This window comes from Curcuma longa, unplaced genomic scaffold, assembly GCF_044706935.1.
Source record: "Curcuma longa cultivar G26 ecotype Majalengka, Jawa Barat unplaced genomic scaffold, ITB_CL_G26_1.1 contig_25663, whole genome shotgun sequence".
NCBI classification, from domain to species: domain Eukaryota; kingdom Viridiplantae; phylum Streptophyta; class Magnoliopsida; order Zingiberales; family Zingiberaceae; genus Curcuma; species Curcuma longa.
This window is the reverse complement of record NW_027432841.1, coordinates 1-24,274: the sequence shown is the minus strand read 5'-3', so window position 1 is coordinate 24,274 and position 24,274 is coordinate 1. Positions and strand designations below refer to the sequence as shown.

The 24,274-nt window shown below is 36.6% G+C and overlaps 2 protein-coding genes and 1 pseudogene across 2 annotated transcripts; 2 read left to right on the top strand and 1 right to left on the bottom strand.

Moving 5' to 3' along the window:
* Positions 1–2,652: 2,652 nt before the first annotated feature.
* LOC141818689 (cyclin-dependent kinase inhibitor 4-like) lies at positions 2,653–5,435 on the bottom strand. Its single transcript, XM_074706140.1, has 3 exons — positions 4,955–5,435; positions 2,897–3,097; positions 2,653–2,803 (listed from the first exon to the last, which is right to left on the bottom strand). Exons 1-3 carry the CDS (start codon positions 5,293–5,295, stop codon positions 2,734–2,736), a joined length of 612 nt encoding a protein of 203 aa, XP_074562241.1. The 5' UTR covers positions 5,296–5,435; the 3' UTR covers positions 2,653–2,733.
* A 6,697-nt stretch (positions 5,436–12,132) lies between these two features.
* Positions 12,133–13,011, top strand: LOC141818695 (21 kDa protein-like). The gene has a single exon (XM_074706148.1). It carries the CDS (start codon positions 12,153–12,155, stop codon positions 12,759–12,761), a length of 609 nt encoding a protein of 202 aa, XP_074562249.1. The 5' UTR covers positions 12,133–12,152; the 3' UTR covers positions 12,762–13,011.
* An 8,612-nt stretch (positions 13,012–21,623) lies between these two features.
* LOC141818696 (UNC93-like protein 1) lies at positions 21,624–23,203 on the top strand (annotated as a pseudogene).
* The last annotated feature ends 1,071 nt before the right edge of the window (positions 23,204–24,274 follow it).

The following is a 24,274-nucleotide window of genomic DNA, read 5'->3' as shown; positions in this document are numbered from 1 at the left end:
AAATGATTTTGAATTATAGTTCAATTCTGCTTGCTTTAAGATTCGAACAACTCAAGTTCGAGATTCATTTTGAACTGAGTTCGAACCATAATCATTTAATTTTTTAAATTTTGAATTGAATTTAAATATCACATATATTTTTCAAATTTAAATTTGAATATTAATATTTTTATACTATTCAATTCGATTTAATTCATTTACATCTATAATTTTATATACATGTATGATCTAACATATGGTAAAATTATTATCATGTGATTGAAAGTGAAAAGTTTAGGTCTCGAAAACAGTCAAAATAAGCATAAAAAATATTTTGAATATTCAAATTATGAGCAATATACTATTTTAATAATTTTATTAAAAACATTTTTTTTTTCCTTTTAATGATATGAATAATTAAATTAGAAGAGAAACAGAGCTCTACCAAATAACTTAGGAGAGCAACAGTGTTGTAATTAGGAGTGCAAACTAATTGAGAATTTTCGAGCATATTTGTAAACTTTTTGTGTATTTGAAATTTTCAAATTTGAGCTGAATTTGAACATGTTCAATAATTTTTTTGAATTAAATTTGAATCTATAATATTTTATTCAATTGTTCACGAGTCACTCGTGAGTCAAACTCGAATCAAAATCTAATTATTTTTATATAATTTTAATTTAAATATATTCAAATTAAAATTTAAATAATTTAAAATTTAAATTAAATTATTTTAAATTATAATTTGAATTGTTCGAATTAAAGTTCGAACAAAATTTCAAATTCAAATTTTATTTCAAATCGAACTCGAATCAAAATTATTTATATTTTTAAGTTTTAAATGGAATTTGAATATCATATATATTTTTAAAATTTAAATTTAAATATTAATATTTTTATATTATTCGACTGAATTCAATTCATTTGTACCCAACAAACTTAAATTCCAATTTCCATGGACAACTATTATTCTAATAAATTTTAAATAAACAATTAATTTATTTAACAAAGTAATAATAAATAAATAAATAATTTATTTATTTAAAATTTATTAGACTAATAAGTGTTTATAGTTGAATGATTTAAATTTAATAATATTAAATGTAGTGAAATAATTATTAAATTAAGAGGTAACAAATTATCTATAATTAAGACTTTAAAATTATTTAAAATATATTTTATATAAAATACAAACAAAATAATTAAAATGGAAAAAATGTCAAATATTCTTTGTAAACATATAGATTTTCTAAAGTTTATTGAAAAATTTTTATAAAATAATAATTTTAGATTCCAAATAAAGAATATGATGTTAAGATGAATATGTGAATTTATGAAGATGGATAAAATAAAAAATAAAAAAATAAAAAAAATAAAATTATATTTATTAAAAAAAATTTTTGAAAAATACATCAAATAAATACTTAAATATTTAATAATAAAGATATGACAAATACATTTTACTTAATTAAGTTGATTATATAAGAGCATGACAAATGCATAATACTCGATCGTATGGAGCCACCACCTTTTACAGAATAAAAAAAAAAAACTTTAATTAATAATAATAAAATATAATATAATTTATTTAAATATAAATAAAAATATAATAGAAGATCGAACTATTAACATGAAAAGATCAATATCCTCAACTTATTAATTATAGGACAAAAATAAAGAAAACATTTTTTTTCAACTCATCAACAAGAAACATCCTATTTTAATTTTTTTATAAAAAAAAATCTCTTCAATCAAAAATAAAATCTACCACCTTAACTCTTAACAGTCCCACACAATCGATCTCACGACCATCTATAAAGAAGTAAATCGAGAAACTATAATTGACTACGACAGAAAAAGACATTACCTCAACTTCGCCAAAATAAAATCTCAATAATTACTCAACTGCTCCTTTAATATTATTTATTATTATCATCTTCCATTTAATTTTTGAATCAATGGAACACGTTATAATTGCTACAAATAAACAAAAATAATAAAAATTCATATTATAACAGCAACAATTTCTTAACTATTATAAGAATAAAAATATATATTATAACAATTACAAAATCATAATTATTATAACACATCCAACCAATTTAAAATTTAGACAAAAAATAATAATAATACTCAATAAAATGAGATGCCCTCTTGTATAAAAAAATCAAAATGATACACCCTTTGATGATTAAAAAAACACACTTTTGACTTTTGCCCTAAATTATAAGCAACTGTTCCTTACAAAGAAAGCAAAAAATAACTTGCATAGAATGTCATTCTAGTAAAGTGGCACACAAGAAAAGAATAACAAGTCCATTAATATATTAATCAAGCTAAACACATGCAAATCCTTGATGCATAAGATCCATACAAGTTCAATGCTGCCAGTTTCAGGCATAATCATTTGGTCCAAACAAACTAAATTTCATGATCTGTTTCTTGAGGTCCTTCACTAACACATACACTAGTAAGTATCCCTAAACTAGCAGAATCAAGCTAAATACAAAGGGTTATAGCAAAGTGATATGTAGAAGTTCAATGCCTTGAGCTCCTTCACTAACACATACACTAAGTATCACTAAACCAAGCACTGAGTATTCTCTATGCGACAAATTCACAGATGATCGCTAAATTTCCTGTTAAACAAGTTTTTTGAATTTCAGCTGTTAAACAAGTTTTTTGCATTCAGACAGCGATATCTTCTACATTTTGTAGACAGAACAGCACTGATAGCATTCCCTGCTTGTACATTTAGAAGTCAATTTTCACCCATTCAAACCTGCCGGGCAGTGGGTGGTCGTTAGCGGGATCGAAGTTGTACCTAGAGATATCGCGTAAAGAACAGCAAGACTATCAGGAATCTATACACTAGTAAAACAAGGTCTTTAGAGAAAAGATTAGGTAAATGATATACCTTTCGATAAATATTTGTTGCTGGAGTTGCTCTGCCCTAGAGAAGAACTCTTCCATTTCATGAGCATTAGGTAAGTTCTGACGGAAGGTTTGAATTCTTCGGTTAGTGGCTCTAGAATTGGTCGGTCTATTTGTCGAACCTGGAGTCTGCATTTCTTCCGGATTTCTGATCAGACTGCAAGGCGTAGTTTCCCTCTCATTCCTGAATAAATCAGAGTGTTCTTAGACTCAACCAAATAAGAAGCGAATCTAAAACTCGAAATGTTCTTCGACCTTTTTCGAATTAAAAAGAAAAATATAAATCAGAGTGTTGTCAAAAGAATTTCCTACATGGTACAGTTGCAAGTGAGAAAAGACCTAGGACCATGTTCAATTCACGTGGACAAGTCTGGATGCCATTAGAATGCATAAAGACATAAAAAGGGACCATAAGCAATAAATTATAGCAGACGGGCCAAGTTCGGGGACCAAACACTTGCCGAGTCCTTGCTGACCAACACAGTCAACTCTCTTAACCACATCTATGAAGTCAAACTACATGTGTTCATTTTACCCCATGATAATTAATGAAAGAGCAATCCCAATTTGGCTCTAAGAATAATCATTTTGTACAGCCATGACTGAACTGGAAGCATGAACAAGGACAAAGTTGAATTGTTTCCTCAGTAACTCAACCATTAAGTGAACAAAATAACTGGTTCTGTTTTCCATTTCAGCTGCAGTTCATTGCTGAGAAAATACATAAATTGTTCACCATGTCCCAAAATGCATGAAGAGATCAGGCATAATTGGCAGCATACTAAGACCATGGTAAACTATAAGGCACAAGTTTGAAGGATCAAATTCGTCAACGACATGAAAAACCACTAGAAAATATTACAAACTGTTAAATTTCACAAGTCTCATAGCTTGACAAAATAGCTTAACACAGCTCAATGAAAAAGCAGGGCCACCTAGATCATGCACTTGCTCATAAGTTCTTAACAGAAAATATATAAATTGTTCACCATGTCCCAAAATACATGAAGAGATCCAGCATAATTGGCAGCATACTAAGACCATGGTAAACTAGAACTTTTTAAATAAACATCTGAAGTAGAGAAAGGCACAAGTTTGCAGGATCAAATTCGGCAAAGGCACGAAAAACCACTAGAAAATATTATAAACTGTCAAATTTCACAAGTCTCGTATCTTAACAAAATAGCTTAACAGCTCAATGAACAAGATCATGCACTTGCTCAAAAGTTCCTAACACATATAATCCAAGCCAAGGATACATCTTACTTCTAGAATCACTAATTTGTAAGGAGAAAAAAAAATGAAATGATGGGGAACAGAATAGAAAAAGACACTAAGAAACATGATATCAAAGGTAAAGGTTAAAAATAACTAATATGGAGGAAGCTGAAAATGGGGAGAAGAGAACAATAAATTCAGCCAAAGTTTGAAGTGCATTAAATTCAAGCCATGTCAACAACGGAAGTTCCACTTGCAGGCATGAATGACCAGAATCAAACAATGAAGGAAGAAAACTCATTCATCGTAATGACCTTTGTGATAAAACAGAAACACCAATTCGTCAAGTATCAAAGAAAACAACTCGCAATCTAAGGTCCCAGAGCACCAATTCAACAACTAAGAAGCAGAATCTATGACCTTTTACTATTTTAGATTAAGAACAAAGTTTTCATAGAGATAGATAATGCAAACGACTACGCAGGATGAGTTCATTTCATCAAGATTGGTATCGCATGAAGACAATGACAACAAAAATCAAAACAGAAAGAACAAAAAGGTAAGGAAACAAAAGGTTCCGAGACATTGCAAAAGAATCACCAACAAGTTTCAAGAGAATGAAGACGTTATCTTTCAGAAATAGTTTCATGATTGCATAATGGTGAAGAGTTCCTTGATCCGGAATTATTTGATCGAAACTTTGTCTGAAAGCACGGGGCAGATCTAGAAGCGCGTCTACTCTTCCACAAGAAAATTGCGGAGATGCAAGAAACAGAGAAGACCAAAAAAGCCTAGCTTTCACCAGAGATTGGAGGCAACCCACCTGTCCGTTGCTTCAACCTCGAGAATATTCTCCCCGAACGACGCCTGCGCATCCGGCGGAGCCTCGTTGGCCATTGAGAACCGCCTCGTGGAGAAGGACCCCGCAGATCCCGAACTTGCTCTCAGGCGGGGGCCAGGACTGGGCCCGGCGAAGGCCTTGCCGGCCGGAGGCGGGGGAAGCGGTTTCTCAAGGCGGCGGCTTCGGAGCTCGAGGTAGGCATAGGAGCCGTCCTGGGGCCCAGCGGCGGCGGCGAGGGTCCGGGCGCGAGTGCTGACGCCGTGAGAGAGGTCCATGACAGCAACCTCGCCCGCGACCTTCGCCTTCCTCATATACTTTCCCATCTGCGTTATACGTCTTGAGATGGAGAGATCGTCGTCGGCGAGGCCGCCGGAGAAGAAGGCGGCGGAGGGGAGGTCGAAGTGGGGGAGGAGAAAGGAGCTACCGACGGAAAGACGAGTTTTGAAAGGGAAAGGGAAAGGGAAGAAGAAAGGAAAGGGGGAAGGAAAAGGAGGAAGATGCGAGGGAAGGGAAAGGGGAGAAGAAAGGAAAAGGGGAGAAAGAAGGAAAGTGGGGGGAAAGGGGGGGGGGGGGGGGGGGGGGGGTGGGAAAGGGAAAGGAAAGGGATGTGCTGATGTCATGTACTTCATGTATATTATCAAAAAAGACTTTTTTTTTTTTTTAAAAAAAGATAAAATTGTTGATATACTTTGTTATTAAATAAATCAGTAAGTATTATAAAATAACATATTTTAAAATCAATTTTATTAATATTGTTGAAAATTAAAATAAATGATTATCGATTAATTTCCACTAAATGATTTGTTTACTTCGAGGTGTGAATTGAAATGGGAAAGGGAAAGGAGTATGAGGTGGAGAAAATTTTTTTGACTCTTTGTTTACTTAGAGGTGCGGATGAGATGGATTGTATATTAACCATGTTGAGCACTAAGCTCGCTAAGCTCCAATGTGCATTATCTCAAGTCCCTACACATTCGTTGCACTTATCAATTGTTAGGACATGTGCGAGCTCGAGGTGAGGGTGAATAACTTTGATAGCTTCGTCTCTTAAATGTGCAGCAGAAATCTTGAAGTGAAGCTAATGAAACAAAATATTATGCTAACAAGCTTGTTTTACTTGGTTTATTGCTTCTCTGTTTAGTCCTAACGACTACCATCACTAATCTTTTTCTTTATCGGATACATTCTAGAGGCGAAAAAGCCTATTACAAATATGTTATTGCACATAATGCAAACAAATACAAGAGATAAAAGGAAATACAATGAAAATAAACTATTTAATATTACTTTAAGCGCTTTCTTATCGTTTAGAATTGTCTCTTATTATAGTACGAAAATGCAACAACATTTCGTTCTCAAACCTAAAAAAAATGGCCTCTTCGATCTTCCTTAAAATCTTCTTTTAAAGGTTATTGCTTAGGTTGATTTTCACCTATTGGTTGATTAATGTTATACTTCACCAATCAACTATCACATTAGATCATGTTAGTACCGATGTAATCAAAATATCTCCACAATGGTATGATATTGTCCACTTTGGGCCTAAGCCCTTATGACTTTGTTTTTGGGCTCTCCCCAAAAGGCCTCATACCAATGAAGATACTTTCCATCCTTTTAACTTCATAATCTTTTTCATATACTTTAGATGTGGGACTATGTTTGCACCCTTGCAACCCAACAATCCCCCCTCAAATAAAGGACCACAGGCCCCCTCAACGTCGTTTTTTTTATGTCTGAATCCTCGACCCATTAGGACTTTTTGCCCCTTGGTCCACCCGACCTACTAGGACTTTCCACCTAGCCGCAGCTATGACTTTTTGCCCCTCGGTCCACCCGACCTACTAGGACTTCCCACCTAGGACTTTTTGTCCCTCGGTCCACCCGACCTACTAGGACTTCCCACCTAGTCGCAACTAGGACTTTTTGCCTCTCAGTCCACCCGACCTACTAGGACTTCTCACCTGGTGTCTGGTCCTCTTGATTCAGACACGGGAGCACCCACTTCCTTTGTTTAATGTTCAAACTATATGGTTAGATCTGGATCATGACTTATCCGGCGGTTAGTCCGGTGAAGAGCGATCTCGCTCTGATACCACTTGTTAGTACCGATGGAATCAAAATATATCTACAATGATAGATATTGTCCACTTTGGACCTACTAGGACTTCTCACCTGGTGTCTGGTCCTCTTGATTCAGACACGGGAGCACCCACTTCTTTTGTTTAATGTTCAAACTACATGGTTAGATCTGGATCATGGCTTATCCGGCGGTTAGTCCGGTGAAGAGCGGTTTCGTTCTGATACCACTTGTTAGTACCGATGTAATCAAAATATCTCCACAATGGTATGATATTATCCACTTTGGGCCTAAGCCCTCATGACTTTGTTCTTGGGCTCTCCCCAAAAGGTCTCATACCAATGGAGATATTTTTCATCCTTTTAACCCAATGATCTTTTCCATGTATTTTAGATGTGGGACTATGTTTGCACCCTTGCAACCCAACAGATCCGACTGTTTAAACCTACAGAATAGTTTTTTTCCATATAGTTTAACTATCATTAGTTGATTGTTAAACCATAACAATCAACTAGTAGCCTCTAATTGAACTGGTCAGTTGAGTTGGGAACGTTTTGTTCACTTGAACACTGCTAATAGTTGATTGTTGGATTCCAACAACTGACTGGTAGCTAACAGTTCAACCGGGCACTTGAGTACTATAGTGTTAGCAATCAATTGTTGGGTTCTAGAAAACCCGGTTTACTTCCTCAAACCTTGAATTAGGAGTTTCAGGACTTATTCTAACAATTGATTACTTCTCATGTTTCAACCTTTCCAAAGTTAAAATCTCTTTTTACCTGACATCTGATTGATCTCAATCTATCAGAACTTCCTTTGCCCAGTCATTCGATCAATCTTGACATGTTAAGACTTTCTGTTACCTAACATCCAATTAACTTTGATCTGTCAGAACTTCTCCTATAATAAACATCTAGTCTTCCTTAATCTATTTAGACTTCCTCACGCATATCAAGTGTTTGGTCCTCCATAATCTACTTAAACTTCCATCATATCCGATCAATCATGACTCACTTGGACTTTCCTTTTGTCAACTGTTTATTGAACTTCTGATCACCAAGTGTCCAGTCAACGATCCATTTGAACTTTCTATCTTGTATCAACTCTAATGACCCACTTGAATTTTTCATATCTTGTCAACTTTTACCTATTTGACATCTCACTTAACCAACTAACCTATTGATCAAACATCAAAATCTCAACTCGAACTTAATCAAACTGATCAACCTTAACCAGAAGTCGATTGCCTAACATCATTAACACAAGTCAAACCCAACTTAAATTCATTGTTAAATTTATCAAAATAACTTAGTCAAACTCGATCATCTAAAGACTTGCATCAATACAAACTCCATCCAATGCATGGATTAGAGTCCCTCCTCAAGTGTTGCTACTCTTCAGCAAAAGGTGAAATCCACTACTCCAACGGTCTCATGACCATTTGTGAGGAGGTAAATCGAGAAGTTGCAGTTGACCACGAAGGAGAGGATATTACCTTAGCTTCGTTGAGATTCGATCTTTGCCCATTTCAGCAAGTCTGTCTCGTCGTAACCAATTCAACTATGTTTCAAATGTAAGTGTTGCTCCTCAAGTTGGCATAGGGGAAGGGAGGGCTCGAGGTAGATAACTAATGGAGCTTAGCAATTGTGTTTTGAAGATCCTAACTTTGCTTGGCTTACACTTGGTAAGCTAGCTTAGACACCGACTACAATTAAGAACTCATGTTCCTAACTTAGAAGCCCTCTAGTTAAAGGACGCCTTTTTATTTTCAAAACATTAAAAGACATCCTTTTTTAATTTTTTATTAAAAGTTTATCCTACTTCCTTGTTCTATTATATATAATTATCTGCTACTATTCTATATTATTATTTTCTATTTAAAATTTTTACATTGTAACATTTATAATTTCTTAATCACTATAATACAATTCAACTCATCATTATTATAGCAGTTAAGAAATAATAATTATCATTTTGTTCCGTCGTAATTATAATAGTTGTTGTTATAAAATTACAGTTATTAAAATATGATTTTATTATATCAGCTAGAGGATAAAAATAAAATGAAATGAAATATTTTTTTAATAAAAAAATTAAAATGGAACGCATGATCTAAAAATGAAGGAGAATCTTTTGATTTTTATCCATTAGTATATTCACGGGGAGGAAAGAGAATCCAATGAGAATGTTCTTTTCCGGAAATGAGGATCCAGCGTAACCGCAGCGGATATTCCCGCCGACTGTGCATAACCGCATCCGACTTCCCGCCAAAACCCCGCACGTGCAAGATTTCCCGCCAAGGCGACCGGCCATGTGGCTGACGACCACGTTTCCCTCCAAAATGAGAGGAGAGAGAATAATAATAAATGATTATTAATTACTGGAATAAATGCACGAGTCGCTCCCGCCGCCGTTTCGGCTCGAATGCTTCGGCTGTCGGCCGGTCGAGCCGGTTCGTGAACCGACGAGATTCTGTCAGCCTAAAGAGAACAAGTTTTCATTGGTTTGATTCGGCCGGAGCGGACCGAAATAGCAATGGGCCGGTTAATTACGTGTTGGGCTAATTGCCAAAAGTGTTTTTTTTCTATTAAAAAAGAGCATTTCATTCCTTCAATAAAAAGATTAAATTTATCACTCCAGCGGCCCCATACGATCGACCTCATGATCATCTATAAGGAGGTACAACGAGAAGCTGGAATTGACCACGATAGAGGAGAGTATTACTTTGACTTAAGAGCATTTCATCCCAATAATCTACACAGTTATCTTAAGTACATTATTAGATATTATTATTTTCTATGACATGTATTAAATTTTGAATTGGTTGATCAATTATATAGATATGATATAACTCTACTTGTAACAATTATAAAATCGTAATTGCTAGAATATACAAAGAGTAAACATTCAATCAATGAAAGATGAGGCTGAAGAACTACGTCTTGAATGACTTCTATTTCAACTATCAGTCCCCGGGGCAATGGTACAACGGTAGGACATCCGAATTGTAACTCAGGGACCCGCGGTTCGATCCCTAGTTACGACGTATTTGCAGGAATTTTTCTCCAAATGGGGAACACAATCAAAGGATGCTGGGCATTTAGATTGGCCACCGTATGCGCTTCCCGATTTACCCTGGTGGTCAGTGGAAAACTTCCGTGGGACCGAGCCGACCACCCCCAGAAATGTGGCTACTGGGATTATCATTTTTTTTCTATTTCAACTATCAAAAGATGCTAAGAGGTGAGATAGATTTTCTATAGGCAAAGAAGATTTAAATCTCATCTAAGATTTATTACACTCAAGGAGTTTAAAAAATTTATTTGATTCGGTTGGTTAATTGCGTGTTAGGCTAATTTTTGTGAAGTCAAATCAGTCGCCTCCTTAATAATGAACAAAGTTCTATTAGAGAAATTCATACTACATCCAATCTACTTGTTTGGTGCAACTTGAAGCTAATTACAACACATATCGTTTAAGAGAGATGGTGATAAAAAGTAATAATTCATCTTGTGAAGACTTATTCAAGTCGTGGTAATCAGTCTATAAATACATATTGAAATCGATCGATCAACTTTAATTATACATCAACACTATTTGGTTCATAATTTATCTCTTATTGCAGTAAAAAGGTGGAATCCATCATTTCAATGACTTCACATAATCGGTCTCACGGTCATCTGTGAAGAGGTAAATCAGAAAACTACAGTTGACTACTATGAGAAAGGCATTACCTCAGTTTCGTCGAGATTTGACGACCAATTCAATCATGCCCCGGGAGCCATAACCTATATCTCTTACAATAAGATTGTGGGTGCCATAATCAGCACATGGAGGCGACTATTTTGGCGACGACGACAATTTGTCTTTTATCAAGAACAACAAAATTACGTTCAACTTCAATTGAGGGAGGGACCATTGGCATGTGCAGATGCGTAGAACGTTGAGTTTGCTAGCTATGATTGAGGAAACATATATAGCAAAAGCATGGAGGTAATTAAGTTATATTATAAACATATTCGAGGGGCCAAAGCTTTAAAGAAAAGTATAAAACATATAAACAAATTAATTAATGTTGTAAAGCTTTATAGATAGAGCAACGATTGATGTAGGTCCCAAAACATATATCGAATTGTATTAGCACTACTAAAGGACACAACAATAAAGTATAGCATCCCAGGCGGAGTCACATGATGCCCTAGCCGGGCTTTAACTGGGGGTGGGTATAATGTTGAAGAAGAGGATTTCTGTGTGATATCAAAATGGTTGGGAATAACGTGTGTGTGAGAGAGAGGAAGGTAACTCGAGGACTATAAAATTTCTGACTTCGCCATTGAGCATCCCTAAGTTACGTCTAACTCAACCTTAATGGACAAAAAAACAACCACATCTTATCATTTGAATGCTCATTTATCACATAAAAAATTATTTATAAATAAGGGCAAAAATCAAAAGGCACCAATCAAATACCGTGGATGGTTAAGTTATCGGTCAACGAATGAGCTAACGTACACGTTTCCTAGTGATTACTGTTGTGGAGGATGAAAATACTTGAAAAGTATTCTAAAATAGAGTTAAAATGATAACTGAAATGAATCTCGATAAGTCACTTTAACACTCGAATTAAAATTTTGTGTGAAAAAGGAGAATAATGACTTGGTCAGACCTATCCTTCAATCCAACCCACGTTGACTAACCTCTCGAACTTCTGGATTCCTCAATCGTAGATTATTAAAGGATATCATGCACTATTTGTAAACCTTTATTGTTTGTTATTAATTTTATAGCTCTAAATCGTTAAACAATATTTTCATACTTTTTGTCTTTTAAACCCTCAAAATTCTTTGTTAAATTATTTTGGACATCAAATTGACAAATTTTGGGACTAGCAGACAAAATAAAGATATTTTTAAAAAATAACGGGCTAAATTGGAATTTTCCCAATATGAATTATGATTTATGAAATAGTAGCCGACGCGCAGATCACGTGACAAGCACACTCCCTGTCCTCCACCGACCTGTATCCCCTTTCTCTATAAAGCCCGCTATTTCCGGCTTTCTTCGCTTTAAGAAAACAGAGAAGAAAAAGCAGATTAGGGTTTCATGGAGCGCTGCATTGTCGCCCTGGTTCTGTTAGCCTCCGCCGCGATCTGCGCCTCCGCCTCCGCCTCCGCCTCCGCCTCCGCGGCGCCGGCGATCCGCCACAGCGCGAGCGGGTTCATCCGATATTCCTGCCGGGCGACGAGGTACCCCCACGTCTGCGAGCGCAGCCTCTCGGCCATCGTGCCGCCGGTCCGGAGCAGCGCCCGCAGCGTGGCGACAGCCGCGCTGGCCGTGAGCGCGGTCAAGGCGCGGTCGGCCTCCGCCTTGCTGGGCCGGATGTGCGGCGGGAAGCTGGCGGTCCGCACGCGCGAGGCCGGCGCCGTGAGGGACTGCCTCGAGACGATGCGCGACGGCGTCGACCGGCTCCTGCGCTCGATCCACGAGATCGAGCGGATGGGGCCGGCCCGGACCCCCCGCTTCGCCTGGCACCTCAGCAACGCCCAGACCTGGGTCAGCGCCGCCCTCACGGACGAGGGCACCTGCCTCGACGGCCTCTCCCAGAACGCCGGCCCCGCCGTCCGCGCCGCCGTCCGGAAGCGGGTGGTGTCGGTGGCGCAGGTCACCAGCAACGCCCTGGCTCTCGTGAACCGGCTCCAACCGAGGACCTGAACCCGGTTCGCCTTTACTGTCGCCGTTCCATCTCGCATGCGTGCATGTAATTATATATATTTATATAGGTGTTTGTGTGAAGTGGCTAAATCAAGGGGTGTTAATGTAAAACGTCGTACCCTTGGAAGAGATAAGAAGAGTGTTTAGACCTTGAGTGAGAGTGGAGCCGCTGCACTCTGTTTTACATTTTTAATTTTTTTTTAAAATTGTGTCGATCAATAATTTTATTAATCAATATTATTAATGGATTTAAAAATATTAAGAATTTAAAAATTTTTAAAATCATTTTAAATAAATGATGATAATTTCTGTAAAATTTTCTTTCTTAATGTATAATAGTATAACTTTTATAATAATGAATTTTTAAATGGATTAAAAAAATTTTAAAGGGAAAGAGATATAACGGAAATATGATATGTTTTTTATTAAATATGAAATGACGAATTTTCTTTGCTACGTGATGGTTTCCTACGCAATCCTTACGTGATACCTTGATCCCTAGTCATTATTCCTGCTGTCGCGTCGTCGTTCTGCCACCGTCGACTGTCGGATCGGGCCCGATCGACGATTAACTCGTCGGTGTACTAACTGACATCGGATTTTGGTCGGATTGTGGTCCGACCCCCAGTCACTGTTCTTGCCGCCGCGTTACTGTCCGGCCACCGTCGATCGTCGGACCGAGCTCGATCGACGGCCAACTCGTCGACCACAATCCGGTTGGAATCTGGTGCTGGCCGGTGTGTCGGTGAGTTGGTCGTCGATCGGGCCCGGGCCGGCAGTGGTCGGACGGCGATGCGACGGCGGTGGGTCGGTGGAAGAAAATACTATGGATTTCCAGTTTTGGACGGTCAGATTTTCACAATCATGGTGTCGCGAGCGCGCGCGTAGGAAACCATCGCGCAGCAGATCAAAATTCCATGAAATGAAGTACGTGAAGTAAATGCGTAATGACGAATTAATTGTAAAGGTTTTTGTTCGTTTATCGAATAAAGGGGCATCATCATTCAAATGCGTGGTCACAGAGTAATGGGCAGCAGGCATTGGGGTTGGTGAGGTTAATAAATAAATGAATTATGAGATGTAATTGCTAGATTGAATGGAATTGGATTGTTTGGGCACATGATCGAATGATTGAGTTAGTTGATATGAGATAAATTTATTTTAGTGAGTAAGAATTGAATCATGATGAAATCAGAATAATGTTTCTTTTATAATGATTAATTATAATTTTTTGATTTATTTTTTCATAGAGGATTATAAGATTGATCATGCCGGACCATTTGGACTACAGATTTTTTAAAATAATAAATAGATAATTTTTTCTGATTTATCTATAGAATAAATTTGAAGCACTGTCATTAGTAAGATTTTTATCAAAAGTAGTAATTCAATGGAAATTAAGTGTGTTTTGTGTTTGTTTTGCAGTTTTTTAAAAATTGAATATTTAATTTTTATGAGCTAATTAATTTTTAGATGGATGATATAAAAATATTGATATATGGGCTTGAGTTTTAAAATTATATATATATATATATATATATGATATTTAAATTTAATTTGAAATTTAAAAATATAAATAATTTAGCTCGAGTTCTATTATAATTTTGGCTCAAGTAGAATTGAATTATAATTTGAAATGATTTAAATTTAAGTTTAATTTGATGATATTTAAATTAAAATTGTATAAAAATAATTTGAGTTTAATTCAAGTTTAGCTTACGAGCGATTTGGGACAATCGAACAAAATATTAACTTTGTCGGGCCCTCCAAGGTGATCTTATTTTTTGGAAGGGAGCTAAATTATAGAAGACACTCAGAACAAAATATTTTATCCTTAACAAAGGTAGCATTTGAAAGGGATGAGATAATCAACGAAACTTTTTCTGTAAAAGGTGGAATCCGTCGCCATCCCAGCGGTCCCACACAGTTGGCTCCATGATCATCTATGAGAAGGTAAATTAAGAAATTACAGTTGATTATAACAAAAAAAGATATTATTTGACTTTATCGAGATTCAAACTTTTATCCTCTTCTGTAATAAGTAAGTATGCACAATCAACGAAACTTTCACACCTATTGAGAATTGACCACTGATTTATCAATGGTAATATTTTTATAGAAATTATCTGTGTTAGTCCGGAGAAGCATCTGGGGTCATTTTGCATGATGCATTATAGTTTGAATTGATAGAAAAATAATTTAGTGTGCGTTTTTAAAATATTAATTAAAGGATCAGATATATTGTAAATGAATTAAATGTTGTATTTAAGCTTAAATATATGTGTTTTAATCTTGTGAACTATTTGTGAAATATATTTAATAATAAAATTTTTATTAAATTTTTAAATAAATAAAGAATTCTTAAGAGAAATAAATAAATTTGGAGTATTAAATTCATCACTGGCAATAATTAAAAAGTGTAAATTAAAAGCTTAATAATATTTTTAAAAATGAAGTTTAATTTTAAAAAAAATAAAGTTGAACTCGAACATATTCGATATTTTTTTAAACCAAATTCAAATCTATAGTGTTTTATTTGATTGTTCATGAACCACTTACAAATTAAACTCAAATATTTGTACATAATTTTATTTTAAATATACTTAAATTAAAGTTTGAATAATTTAAACTAAATTTGAATTTAAATAATTTTGAACTATAGTTTGATTCCGTTCGAATCAAAATTCAAACAATTTAAATCAAATTTGAATTAAAATTTTATTTCGAATCGAGCTCAAATTAAAATCATTTATATTTTTAAATTTCAAATCAAATTCAAATATATATATATATATATATATATATATATATATATATATATATAATTTAAATATTAATATTAATATTTTCATATTATTCAATTTGATTCGATTCATTTACACTCAGGGCCACCCATCATAAGGTTAAACAAATGATTTAACAGGTTAGTTTATTCTAAGCTTAGTTTAATTTATTTGATTATTTTATCAATAAATAAGAATAATAAAAAATTTAGTTGGACTCGAATCATTTAGAAATATCTGACTGCAAAAAAAAATGATGATAAATCTCAGTCAGTCTCATGGACTCAATCCCTGGGGGTGACTGGTCCGGTCCTACGGAAGTTTCCCACCGACCACCAGGGTAAATCGGAAAACGCATACGACGGCCAATCCAATATCTGACTGCCAAAGCCAAAGTCTCAGGGGCAATTGCGACGCCTAATTAATAATACACATGGAGCTTGAATATAAATAAAATTTAAATTATTAAAAATCAAAGGTCTCAATAAAATTGGGACCGAGACATAGACCTTAATGAAACCAACTACTGTGTACTATTCCTTATTCGTAGATAAAGCGGATTTGGAATTCTCTTTCATTCTAAGGCATAACTTGTATTCATTCGCTTCATATTAGCCTGAAGTTTGCTCCTAACAATATAGTCATCTTTACCCTATCATGTCAATCCCACAAACTTGTTATGCATTCTCGTTCGATAATGATAGGGGAGCAAGTCAAAATAAAAAAAAAACTTACATTGGATTTAGGGATAACCAAGCTTAAACTAATGACTTCCACCATGTCAAGGTGACACTCTACTGCTAAGTTATATCCCTTTCCAATCCCATCGAAAAATAGAACTAACTTATCCTAAGGCAAAGGACAATTATTAGACAAATAATAGTATTTGGATGGCACCTTCCCAGATTAGATGAATAATAAATAATATTTGGATGACACCTTCCCTAATTAATTAGACTAGTAAATCATTGTCCCTGGGCCATGGTGCCGCGGTAGGACATCTAGGTTGTCACCCAAGCATCCGCGATTTGATCCCCAGTTACGGCGTATTTGTAGGAATTTTCCTCCAAATGGGGATCGCAATCAAAAGATGCTGGGCATCTGGGTTGGCCGCTGCGTGTGCTTCCCGATTTACTCTGATGGCCAGTGGGAAACTTCCGTGAGACCGGACCGGTCACCCCCAGGGATTGAGTCAATGCGACTAACTGGGATTATCATTTTTTTTAACTAGTAAATCATTAAGAAGTAGTGCCACGTGGTTGTCGTAAGTGGTACGAGGTTTGATGAAACTAGCGCTAGGGGTGTAAATAAGTTGAGTTAAATTTTATGGTATTTAATTTTTTTTATAAGGCAATCAAGTTAAATCAAGTCAAGTTTCAGATAAGTATTCAAAGTGTAGTTTGAGTTTTTTTTAGTGAGCTTGAGGTTCAAGTTTGGTTTGTTTAGATATTATCAAACTTTCAAATATTTAAACTTATTTGATTATTGAAAATTTTTATATTTTAAATTTATTTGATTGGTTATTAAGTTAGATAATATAAAGTTATTTATTTATTTTGAAAGATTTTTTATTTATTTAGTAAATTGATAAAAATTTTATTAATGAATATGATTCATAAAGATTAACTAGTTGAACACATATGTGTCCAAACTTATTCGCATTAAGATTTTGTGAACTACAAGGGGAGTTGAATAACTCAATTCACTTCGTTGTTGAGATTTGACAGTGGAAGAAACTTAAAGTGAAGAGACACCATCATAAACACACAAGTTAACATGTTGATTTTACTTGGTATACGTCTTCTTGAGACAACTAATCTAAAGGTCTATTCCAAATTATCCACCTCTATTAAACTTTCTCTTTCTTGAATCAAATCTAAAGGCGGAGAAATCTTACAGCAGAATTACAACAACCTTACAAATTTTAGCAAATGAACAAGAGAGAATAAATGAAAAGGATTATAAGTTTAGTTCAGTTCTCTTTCTCTGGATTGCACGAAGATGTTGCAGATGAAAGGTTGCAGCTGATGTTGAGTAGGAGAGTTGCAATGGAACAGTAACCTTATTTGTTGAAGAAAACTCCCTTTTAAACAGTGATGCTGTACTTTTTTTTTTATTGTTATCGGTCAATTTGTATAACTCATCATTCAATATTAACCGTTGACTATCAGTTGAATGGTCACTTATTCTATATTGATGGCTGAGATTTTTCTGATTCTGAATTTCCATTGATTGATGGTGAATCCTAGTGAAACTGATTTACCAATAGATTTGGTAAGTTTCTATTTGCTTAGCAAATCCTACCAATCGAGCGCGCGTTATTAGCGTGTTAATAACATCGCTTTATTGTCTCTCCACACTCTTGAACGCGTTCATGTGGTAGGGATGGGTCCCACATACCTTTATTTTATTTTTTTAAGGTGTTATAACTAGGAACGATTGCAGATGCTCTTACACTAATCGATTAATAATATCCAATCGATTTAATAAGATTTTGTTTACTCAGCCAATCAATACCAATCAATCGATTGATCAATCAATTTGGTCAGTTTTTGTTTGCTCGGAGCACGTGTCTTAAGGAGATTAGACTTTATTATGTAGCTTTCCTAATGTTTTATATTAAATTTAGTGTGGGGCCATTTTGCATTATGCATGTTTAGATAATTTATTATATTTTATAAAATATTAATTAAAAGATTTGTAAATGAATTAAATGTTTGTATTTAAGCTTAAATATATGTGTTTTAATCTTGTGAATAAAGATAATGAATTATTTACTAAATATATTTATTAAAAAAATTTATTAAATTTTTAAATAAATAAAGAATTATTAAAATAAATTTAGAGTATTAAATGCACTGGCCGTTTAAAAATATAAAACTTTTAGTAATTAAAAAAGTTTAAATTAAAAATTCAATAACATTGAATTAAATTTAAATTAAAAAAATTAAGCAGGAACGAGGTCAAGTGAGTGTGACGCGTACTTAATGGCATGGAGCCAAAGAGTCTGAGGATGCCAAATGGAACCAAAAGCATGTGTCTGTCTCAATTATTAGACGAATAATAATATTGGATGGCACCTTCCCTAGTTACACCATCAAATCATTTTTTTTTATTTTTATTTTAATTGGCATCGCGTATCTGATTTGTACCAATTAATCTAGAGATGATTGATTCAATCCTATAAAATTTTTTTATTAATTACCGAAATAAATCAAGAAGCATTCACAGCGGACAATCCATTAGTCCAACTTTCTTAGATCAACCACCTATTAAAGGAAATTTATCTGTTAATTTATTGAACCTAGAACTCAATCCTTAGATGTCTGGGACACTAATAAGGCGTCCCCTAGACCACTAAATCATTAAGAAATAGTACCACGTTGTTAGTCTAAAGCTTGTCAGATACTCAATAGAGAGGCGAATTAGAATTGCTTCGTACAGCAACAAAGTGTTCAATGATTTATCAAATATCCACGATTTGTATTTCAATTATGAATTAATTATATGATATTTTTTCTCCAATAGAATGAACAATTTGAGACATTAGTTATATGGTCAGATCAATTACTTCTAAAATTAATTAGATCGTAAAAATTCAATATATGAATTATAAAAAAATAGATGAATTCGGAGAAAGATCATCTACTTAATGGAGCAAAATTTGGATATTTGAATTATATAAAAAACACACCATTATTGGTGCAATTGACCTTAGGTCAAAGTTGATCGGGTTAACCAAGCTCGAGTTGGATTTCGATATTTGAGCAATATGTTAGTTAAACGTCAAGTATGTCAAGGTTGACTGGATACTTAACGGTGAAGGAAAGTTCAAGTGGGTTTGACCTAACACTTAGTGGGTCAAGATTGACCGGTCAGAAGTTGATCGGACATTTGGAGATCGGAAGTCCAATAGGAAGTTGACATGAAAAGGGAAGTCCAAGTGGATCATGGAGGACCAAACACTTGGTGATGATGGAAATCTTGACAGGTCAAGGTTGACCAGATGTCAAACAATGATGAAGTTTTGGAAGTCAAGGTTGATTAGGTGTTAGGCAACGGAAAATTTCGGCAAGTCAAGGTTGACTAAATGCTAAGCAAAGAAAGTCCTAGTAGGTTGAGGTCAACTGGATACTAGGTAAGATGAGAATTTAATTTTGGTAAGGTTGAATCATGAGTATTAGTTGATTGATTGGGTATATTGATCGATCGATAGATTCTAAAATCCAAAATTGGGGTTTAAGGTGTTAATTAGGGTAAGCTATGGTAGCTAGTGTTCGTTATAGAGGAGGAAGATCACTAGGAGTAGGCTTTGGATTAGTTGCATCAAAGAGACAGATACCAAGTAAATCCTGGAGTTGTGCATGTGGTGTCGATTTTGGATTCAAGGTTTTCACTGCGCAATCAAACGACGACCACGAAATCAAGACGAGAAGCGATTGAAGGTATTCACCCCCTCTAACTCGTACGGATCCTAACAAGTGGTATCAGAGAGATCGCTCTTCATCGAATTAACCTCCGTCGAAGCACGAGCTAGAGGTAGAAGATAAAACTTCAGATTTTGAAGAGGTCAAATGGATTTCAAAGATGGACTCGGATATGATATTTGAGTTCTACCATTATTTAGATTAGGAGGCTTCAATATTTAGAAATCAAGAATGAAAAATTTCCTTATAATGGACATAGAGCAACGGTTTACTCTAACGGAAGGGTTTGAAGCTCTAAAAGATAAGAAGGGGAAATCTCTTCAAAAAAGCAAATGGACCGAGGAACAAAATAAGAGATCCGAGGCCCATAATAAGGTAATCAAGATTTTGATTAATTTGATTCTTAATGATAACTTGTGTAAGATATGTAAATACAAGAAAACAAGTGATCTATGGAGTAAGTTGACCAAGATGATCATGAGTACAACGAGGGAGACTCATTAGCACAAGAACGAGAAGAGGAAATTGAAGAAACACCCACCTCAAAGATTGAAAAGTTTTTTTAAAAGGCAAAGAGCATATATAGTGTTGTATCTTCTAATCAATACAATCCATATATTAATTAATTAATAATTATTCAATAAATATTGTTGCTTAAATGATCAAATAATCAATTGATTAATTACTCATGACGCATATGTAATTAATTAATTACTAAATATTTAATCAATCAATTATTTTGCTAACTAATTAATTTATTAATTAATCTTGATTTGTAGCTAAATCTCAAAAATTTATTTCCATTTCTTAATTAACTTTTCTACTCAGTATTTTCGTTTGATTATTTTTGGATCAATCGTCGGATATTCGAATAATTTTAAATATTACTTTTTTATAACTGGAAGACCCTTCTCGCCCAGGCTCAGAGTAGAACTGTCAAACGATCAATCTATGGCTCAGGTCAATCAGACCAATCATATGACAGGGCGGGACGAGTAGATCCATCAATTTAGTTGGTTGAAAATCTTCAATCCAACCTAACTCAAGATGGATTGCGGAGTAGTTGGGAACCCATGGATCTATCAAAAAAATAAAAAAATATTAAAAATTTTAAATTTGGATTACCGTTTAAATTAGTTAAGTTGAAAATTTTAAGTTTAAATTATGATTTGACAGATCAAACCCACTAATTCATTAAATTTTCTACTTTAATTTTAAAATTTAAAATAAATAAATAAACTTTTTCAATTCGCGGACCAACTCAAGCCTATCGCAGATCAACCTACGCTATCACAGGCCTAGGTGAGTCAATCCATCTGAACTCATCTTAAAATAGGTTCATAAAATTTCAATCCAACCTACTAAATTATTAATTTGAGGGGCAGGTAACCCAACGAGTCCAATCCAAAATGACGGCTCGAGGACCTAGTTTTGCATACAAAATGCCAAATAAAACACTAAAGTCGACTACGACACCTAATTTAACAAAAATAAGATTTAAATTAAAAACGATAAAAGTTTGTCCTACTTTAATATCGAAAAATACAATTTAAATGCAAATACGTCCAGCGCACGCTGCTGCTTATCGGATCATAAGAAGATCCGATATCTCCAGCCCGCATCCATATCCCCAGATCCTCCTCGATTTGTTCCACGTCGCCATCGGATTCCCCAAATCGACTTTTCCCGATCCGAAGGAATCATGGAATGGAGCAGGACCCGAGCACGGCGGCGGCGGTGGCGGCGGCGGCGGAGGCGAGCCGCTCGCCATTCCGCTATAACTCGCCGCTGGTGCAGGTGGGGCTCATCGGGCTCGTCTGCTTCTGCTGCCCGGGGATGTTCAACGCGCTCTCCGGCATGGGCGGTGGCGGCCAGGTCGACCACACCGCCGCCAACAACGCCAACACCGCCCTCTACACCACCTTCGCCGTCTTCGGCATCCTTGGCGGCGGCATCTACAACCTCCTCGGCCCCCGTCTCACCCTCCTGGCCGGCTGCTCCACCTACGTCCTCTACGCCGCCTCCTTCCTCTACTACAACCACTACCATCATCAGCTCTTCGCCGTCATCGCCGGCGCCGTGCTCGGTAATCGGAGCCGGCCTCCTCTGGGCCGGCCAGGGCGCCATCATGACCTCCTACCCGCCGGCGGGGCGGAAAGGTACCTATATCTCCTTTGTCTGGACCGTCTTCAATATGGGCGGCGTCATCGGCGGCCTCATCCCCTTCGTTCTCAATTACCACCGCACCGATGCCGCCTCCGTCAACGACGGAACCTACATCGCCTTTATGTGCTTCATGGCCGCCGGCGCCGTCCTCTCCCTCGCCATCCTTCCCCCCTCCCGCGTCGTCCGCGACGACGGCACCCGCGCCTCCGACATCGCCTACTCCAGCGTGCGCACCGAGTCGGTCGAGATCCTCAAACTCTTCGCCGACTGGCGGATGCTGCTCGTCGTGCCGGCCGCCTGGGCCAGCAACTTCTTCTACACGTACCAGTTCAACAACGTCAACGGCCTCCTCTTCACCCTGCGCACCAAGGGACTGAACAACGTCTTCTACTGGGGCGCGCAGATGATCGGATCCGTCGCCATCGGTTACGTGCTCGACTTCAGCTTCAAGAGCCGGCGAACCAGGGGCTTCGTGGGCATCACCGTGGTCGCCGTGCTCGGGACCGCCACCTGGGCCGGTGGCCTCGCTAACCAGCTGCGGTACCCCGACGGCGTGTGGTCCGACAAGCTCGACTTCAAGGACTCCGGCGCCAAGTTCGCCGGCCCCTTCGTCCTCTACTTCAGCTACGGCCTGTTGGACGCCATGTTCCAGAGCTTGTGCTACTGGGTGATCGGCGCGCTGGCCGACGACTCCCAGACGCTCAGCAGGTGAGCTGTTCGACCATATGCCTAAATGAAACTGTTCGATCAAAGTTCCATCTTTGATCTCAATTCCTCCATGGCGACAGGTTTAGCGGATTCTACAAGGGGGTGCAGAGCGCCGGGGCGGCGGTGGCCTGGCAAGTGGACACTCGCGGGACTCGTCTTCTTCCCCAGTTGATAGTGAACTGGTCTCTCACCACGGCGAGCTATCCGCTGCTGGCTTTGCTGGTGATGCTCGCCGTCAAGGATACAGAAGAGGGCGAGGACGGCGAGAGCAAGGCCCTCAAGGCATCCGCCACTCTGCCTGTGGAGGATGCTCGAGGGAAAGGGAGAGATCAGCAATGCCAGTGAGTGACTTCCTCTTCTGCAAACATATTCAAGATAACTGACTTATTTCTTATTCATCTTTCTTTTCAGCAAAAGATGGAATCTGTTAGTCAGTGGTTACTTGTCCAATCATGATCATCATCTATAAAGAGATAAATCGAGAAGTTACAGTTGACCACTATGAAGAGACTTATTCACCTCTCTCACTTTACATGGCTTTAGCTATGGACTACATTTGATAGAATTTATATTGATTGTATTAGATTTAATAAAACGTATATTGGTTGTGTTAGATCCCATAACATTTATGCGAGCGAAAAAATCAATTTTCTCTGCAAAACCTCTTAATCCTCAAGAATATTTAGATTCCTAACTAAGTGAAATCGATTCAACTTCCTACATGTCCTCGAAACCATGCTATTAAGCACCAATGAGACCAAATAATAAAATTTGTATTGTACTAAATTACATAGAACATCCATCAAAAGAGCATGTGTACATGCACGCACGCGCGCGCGCACACACAGAGACATTGCTAAGTATGTCTTCTCCATAACAAGTTTAACTAGAAAATAAATACAAATGGTAAACAATAGCGAATGTTTAGTTGACCACTCAAGAATGATACACAAGGTAAACAAGTTGACTGCTCGAGCAAGTCCCCAAAAATGGTTTGCTTGTTTACATTAGAGAATAGAAATCGGTTGCGGGATGAATAAAGCATCTATACACTTTTCATCTCATGTTATATCATCTACTGAGGCATTTGCACTTCTTGTTTCAATAATCACAATTGCGTGTATATATATACAACCAAACATCCCTACTCTAACTCTACTTCCCGCATCATGGATTAGCGAATTGGTTGGCCACAAGGAATCTTTACGGGCGAGAATACGACAGTCAAAGGTGCATGGTCGGAAAGAGAATAGTTTTCCGGCCACATCCCTTGTTCAACTTCTGGCGGAAAGAGGACTGCATTCTTCACATTAAATCCAAAGGCTTGTTGTATCATCTGTGATTCTTTAGTTTCTGTTGTTTCATCTTTAGCTTGTTCAAAACATTTAGGATTCCAGATTTGCTGCTGCAAATGTGTCATAAATTATGT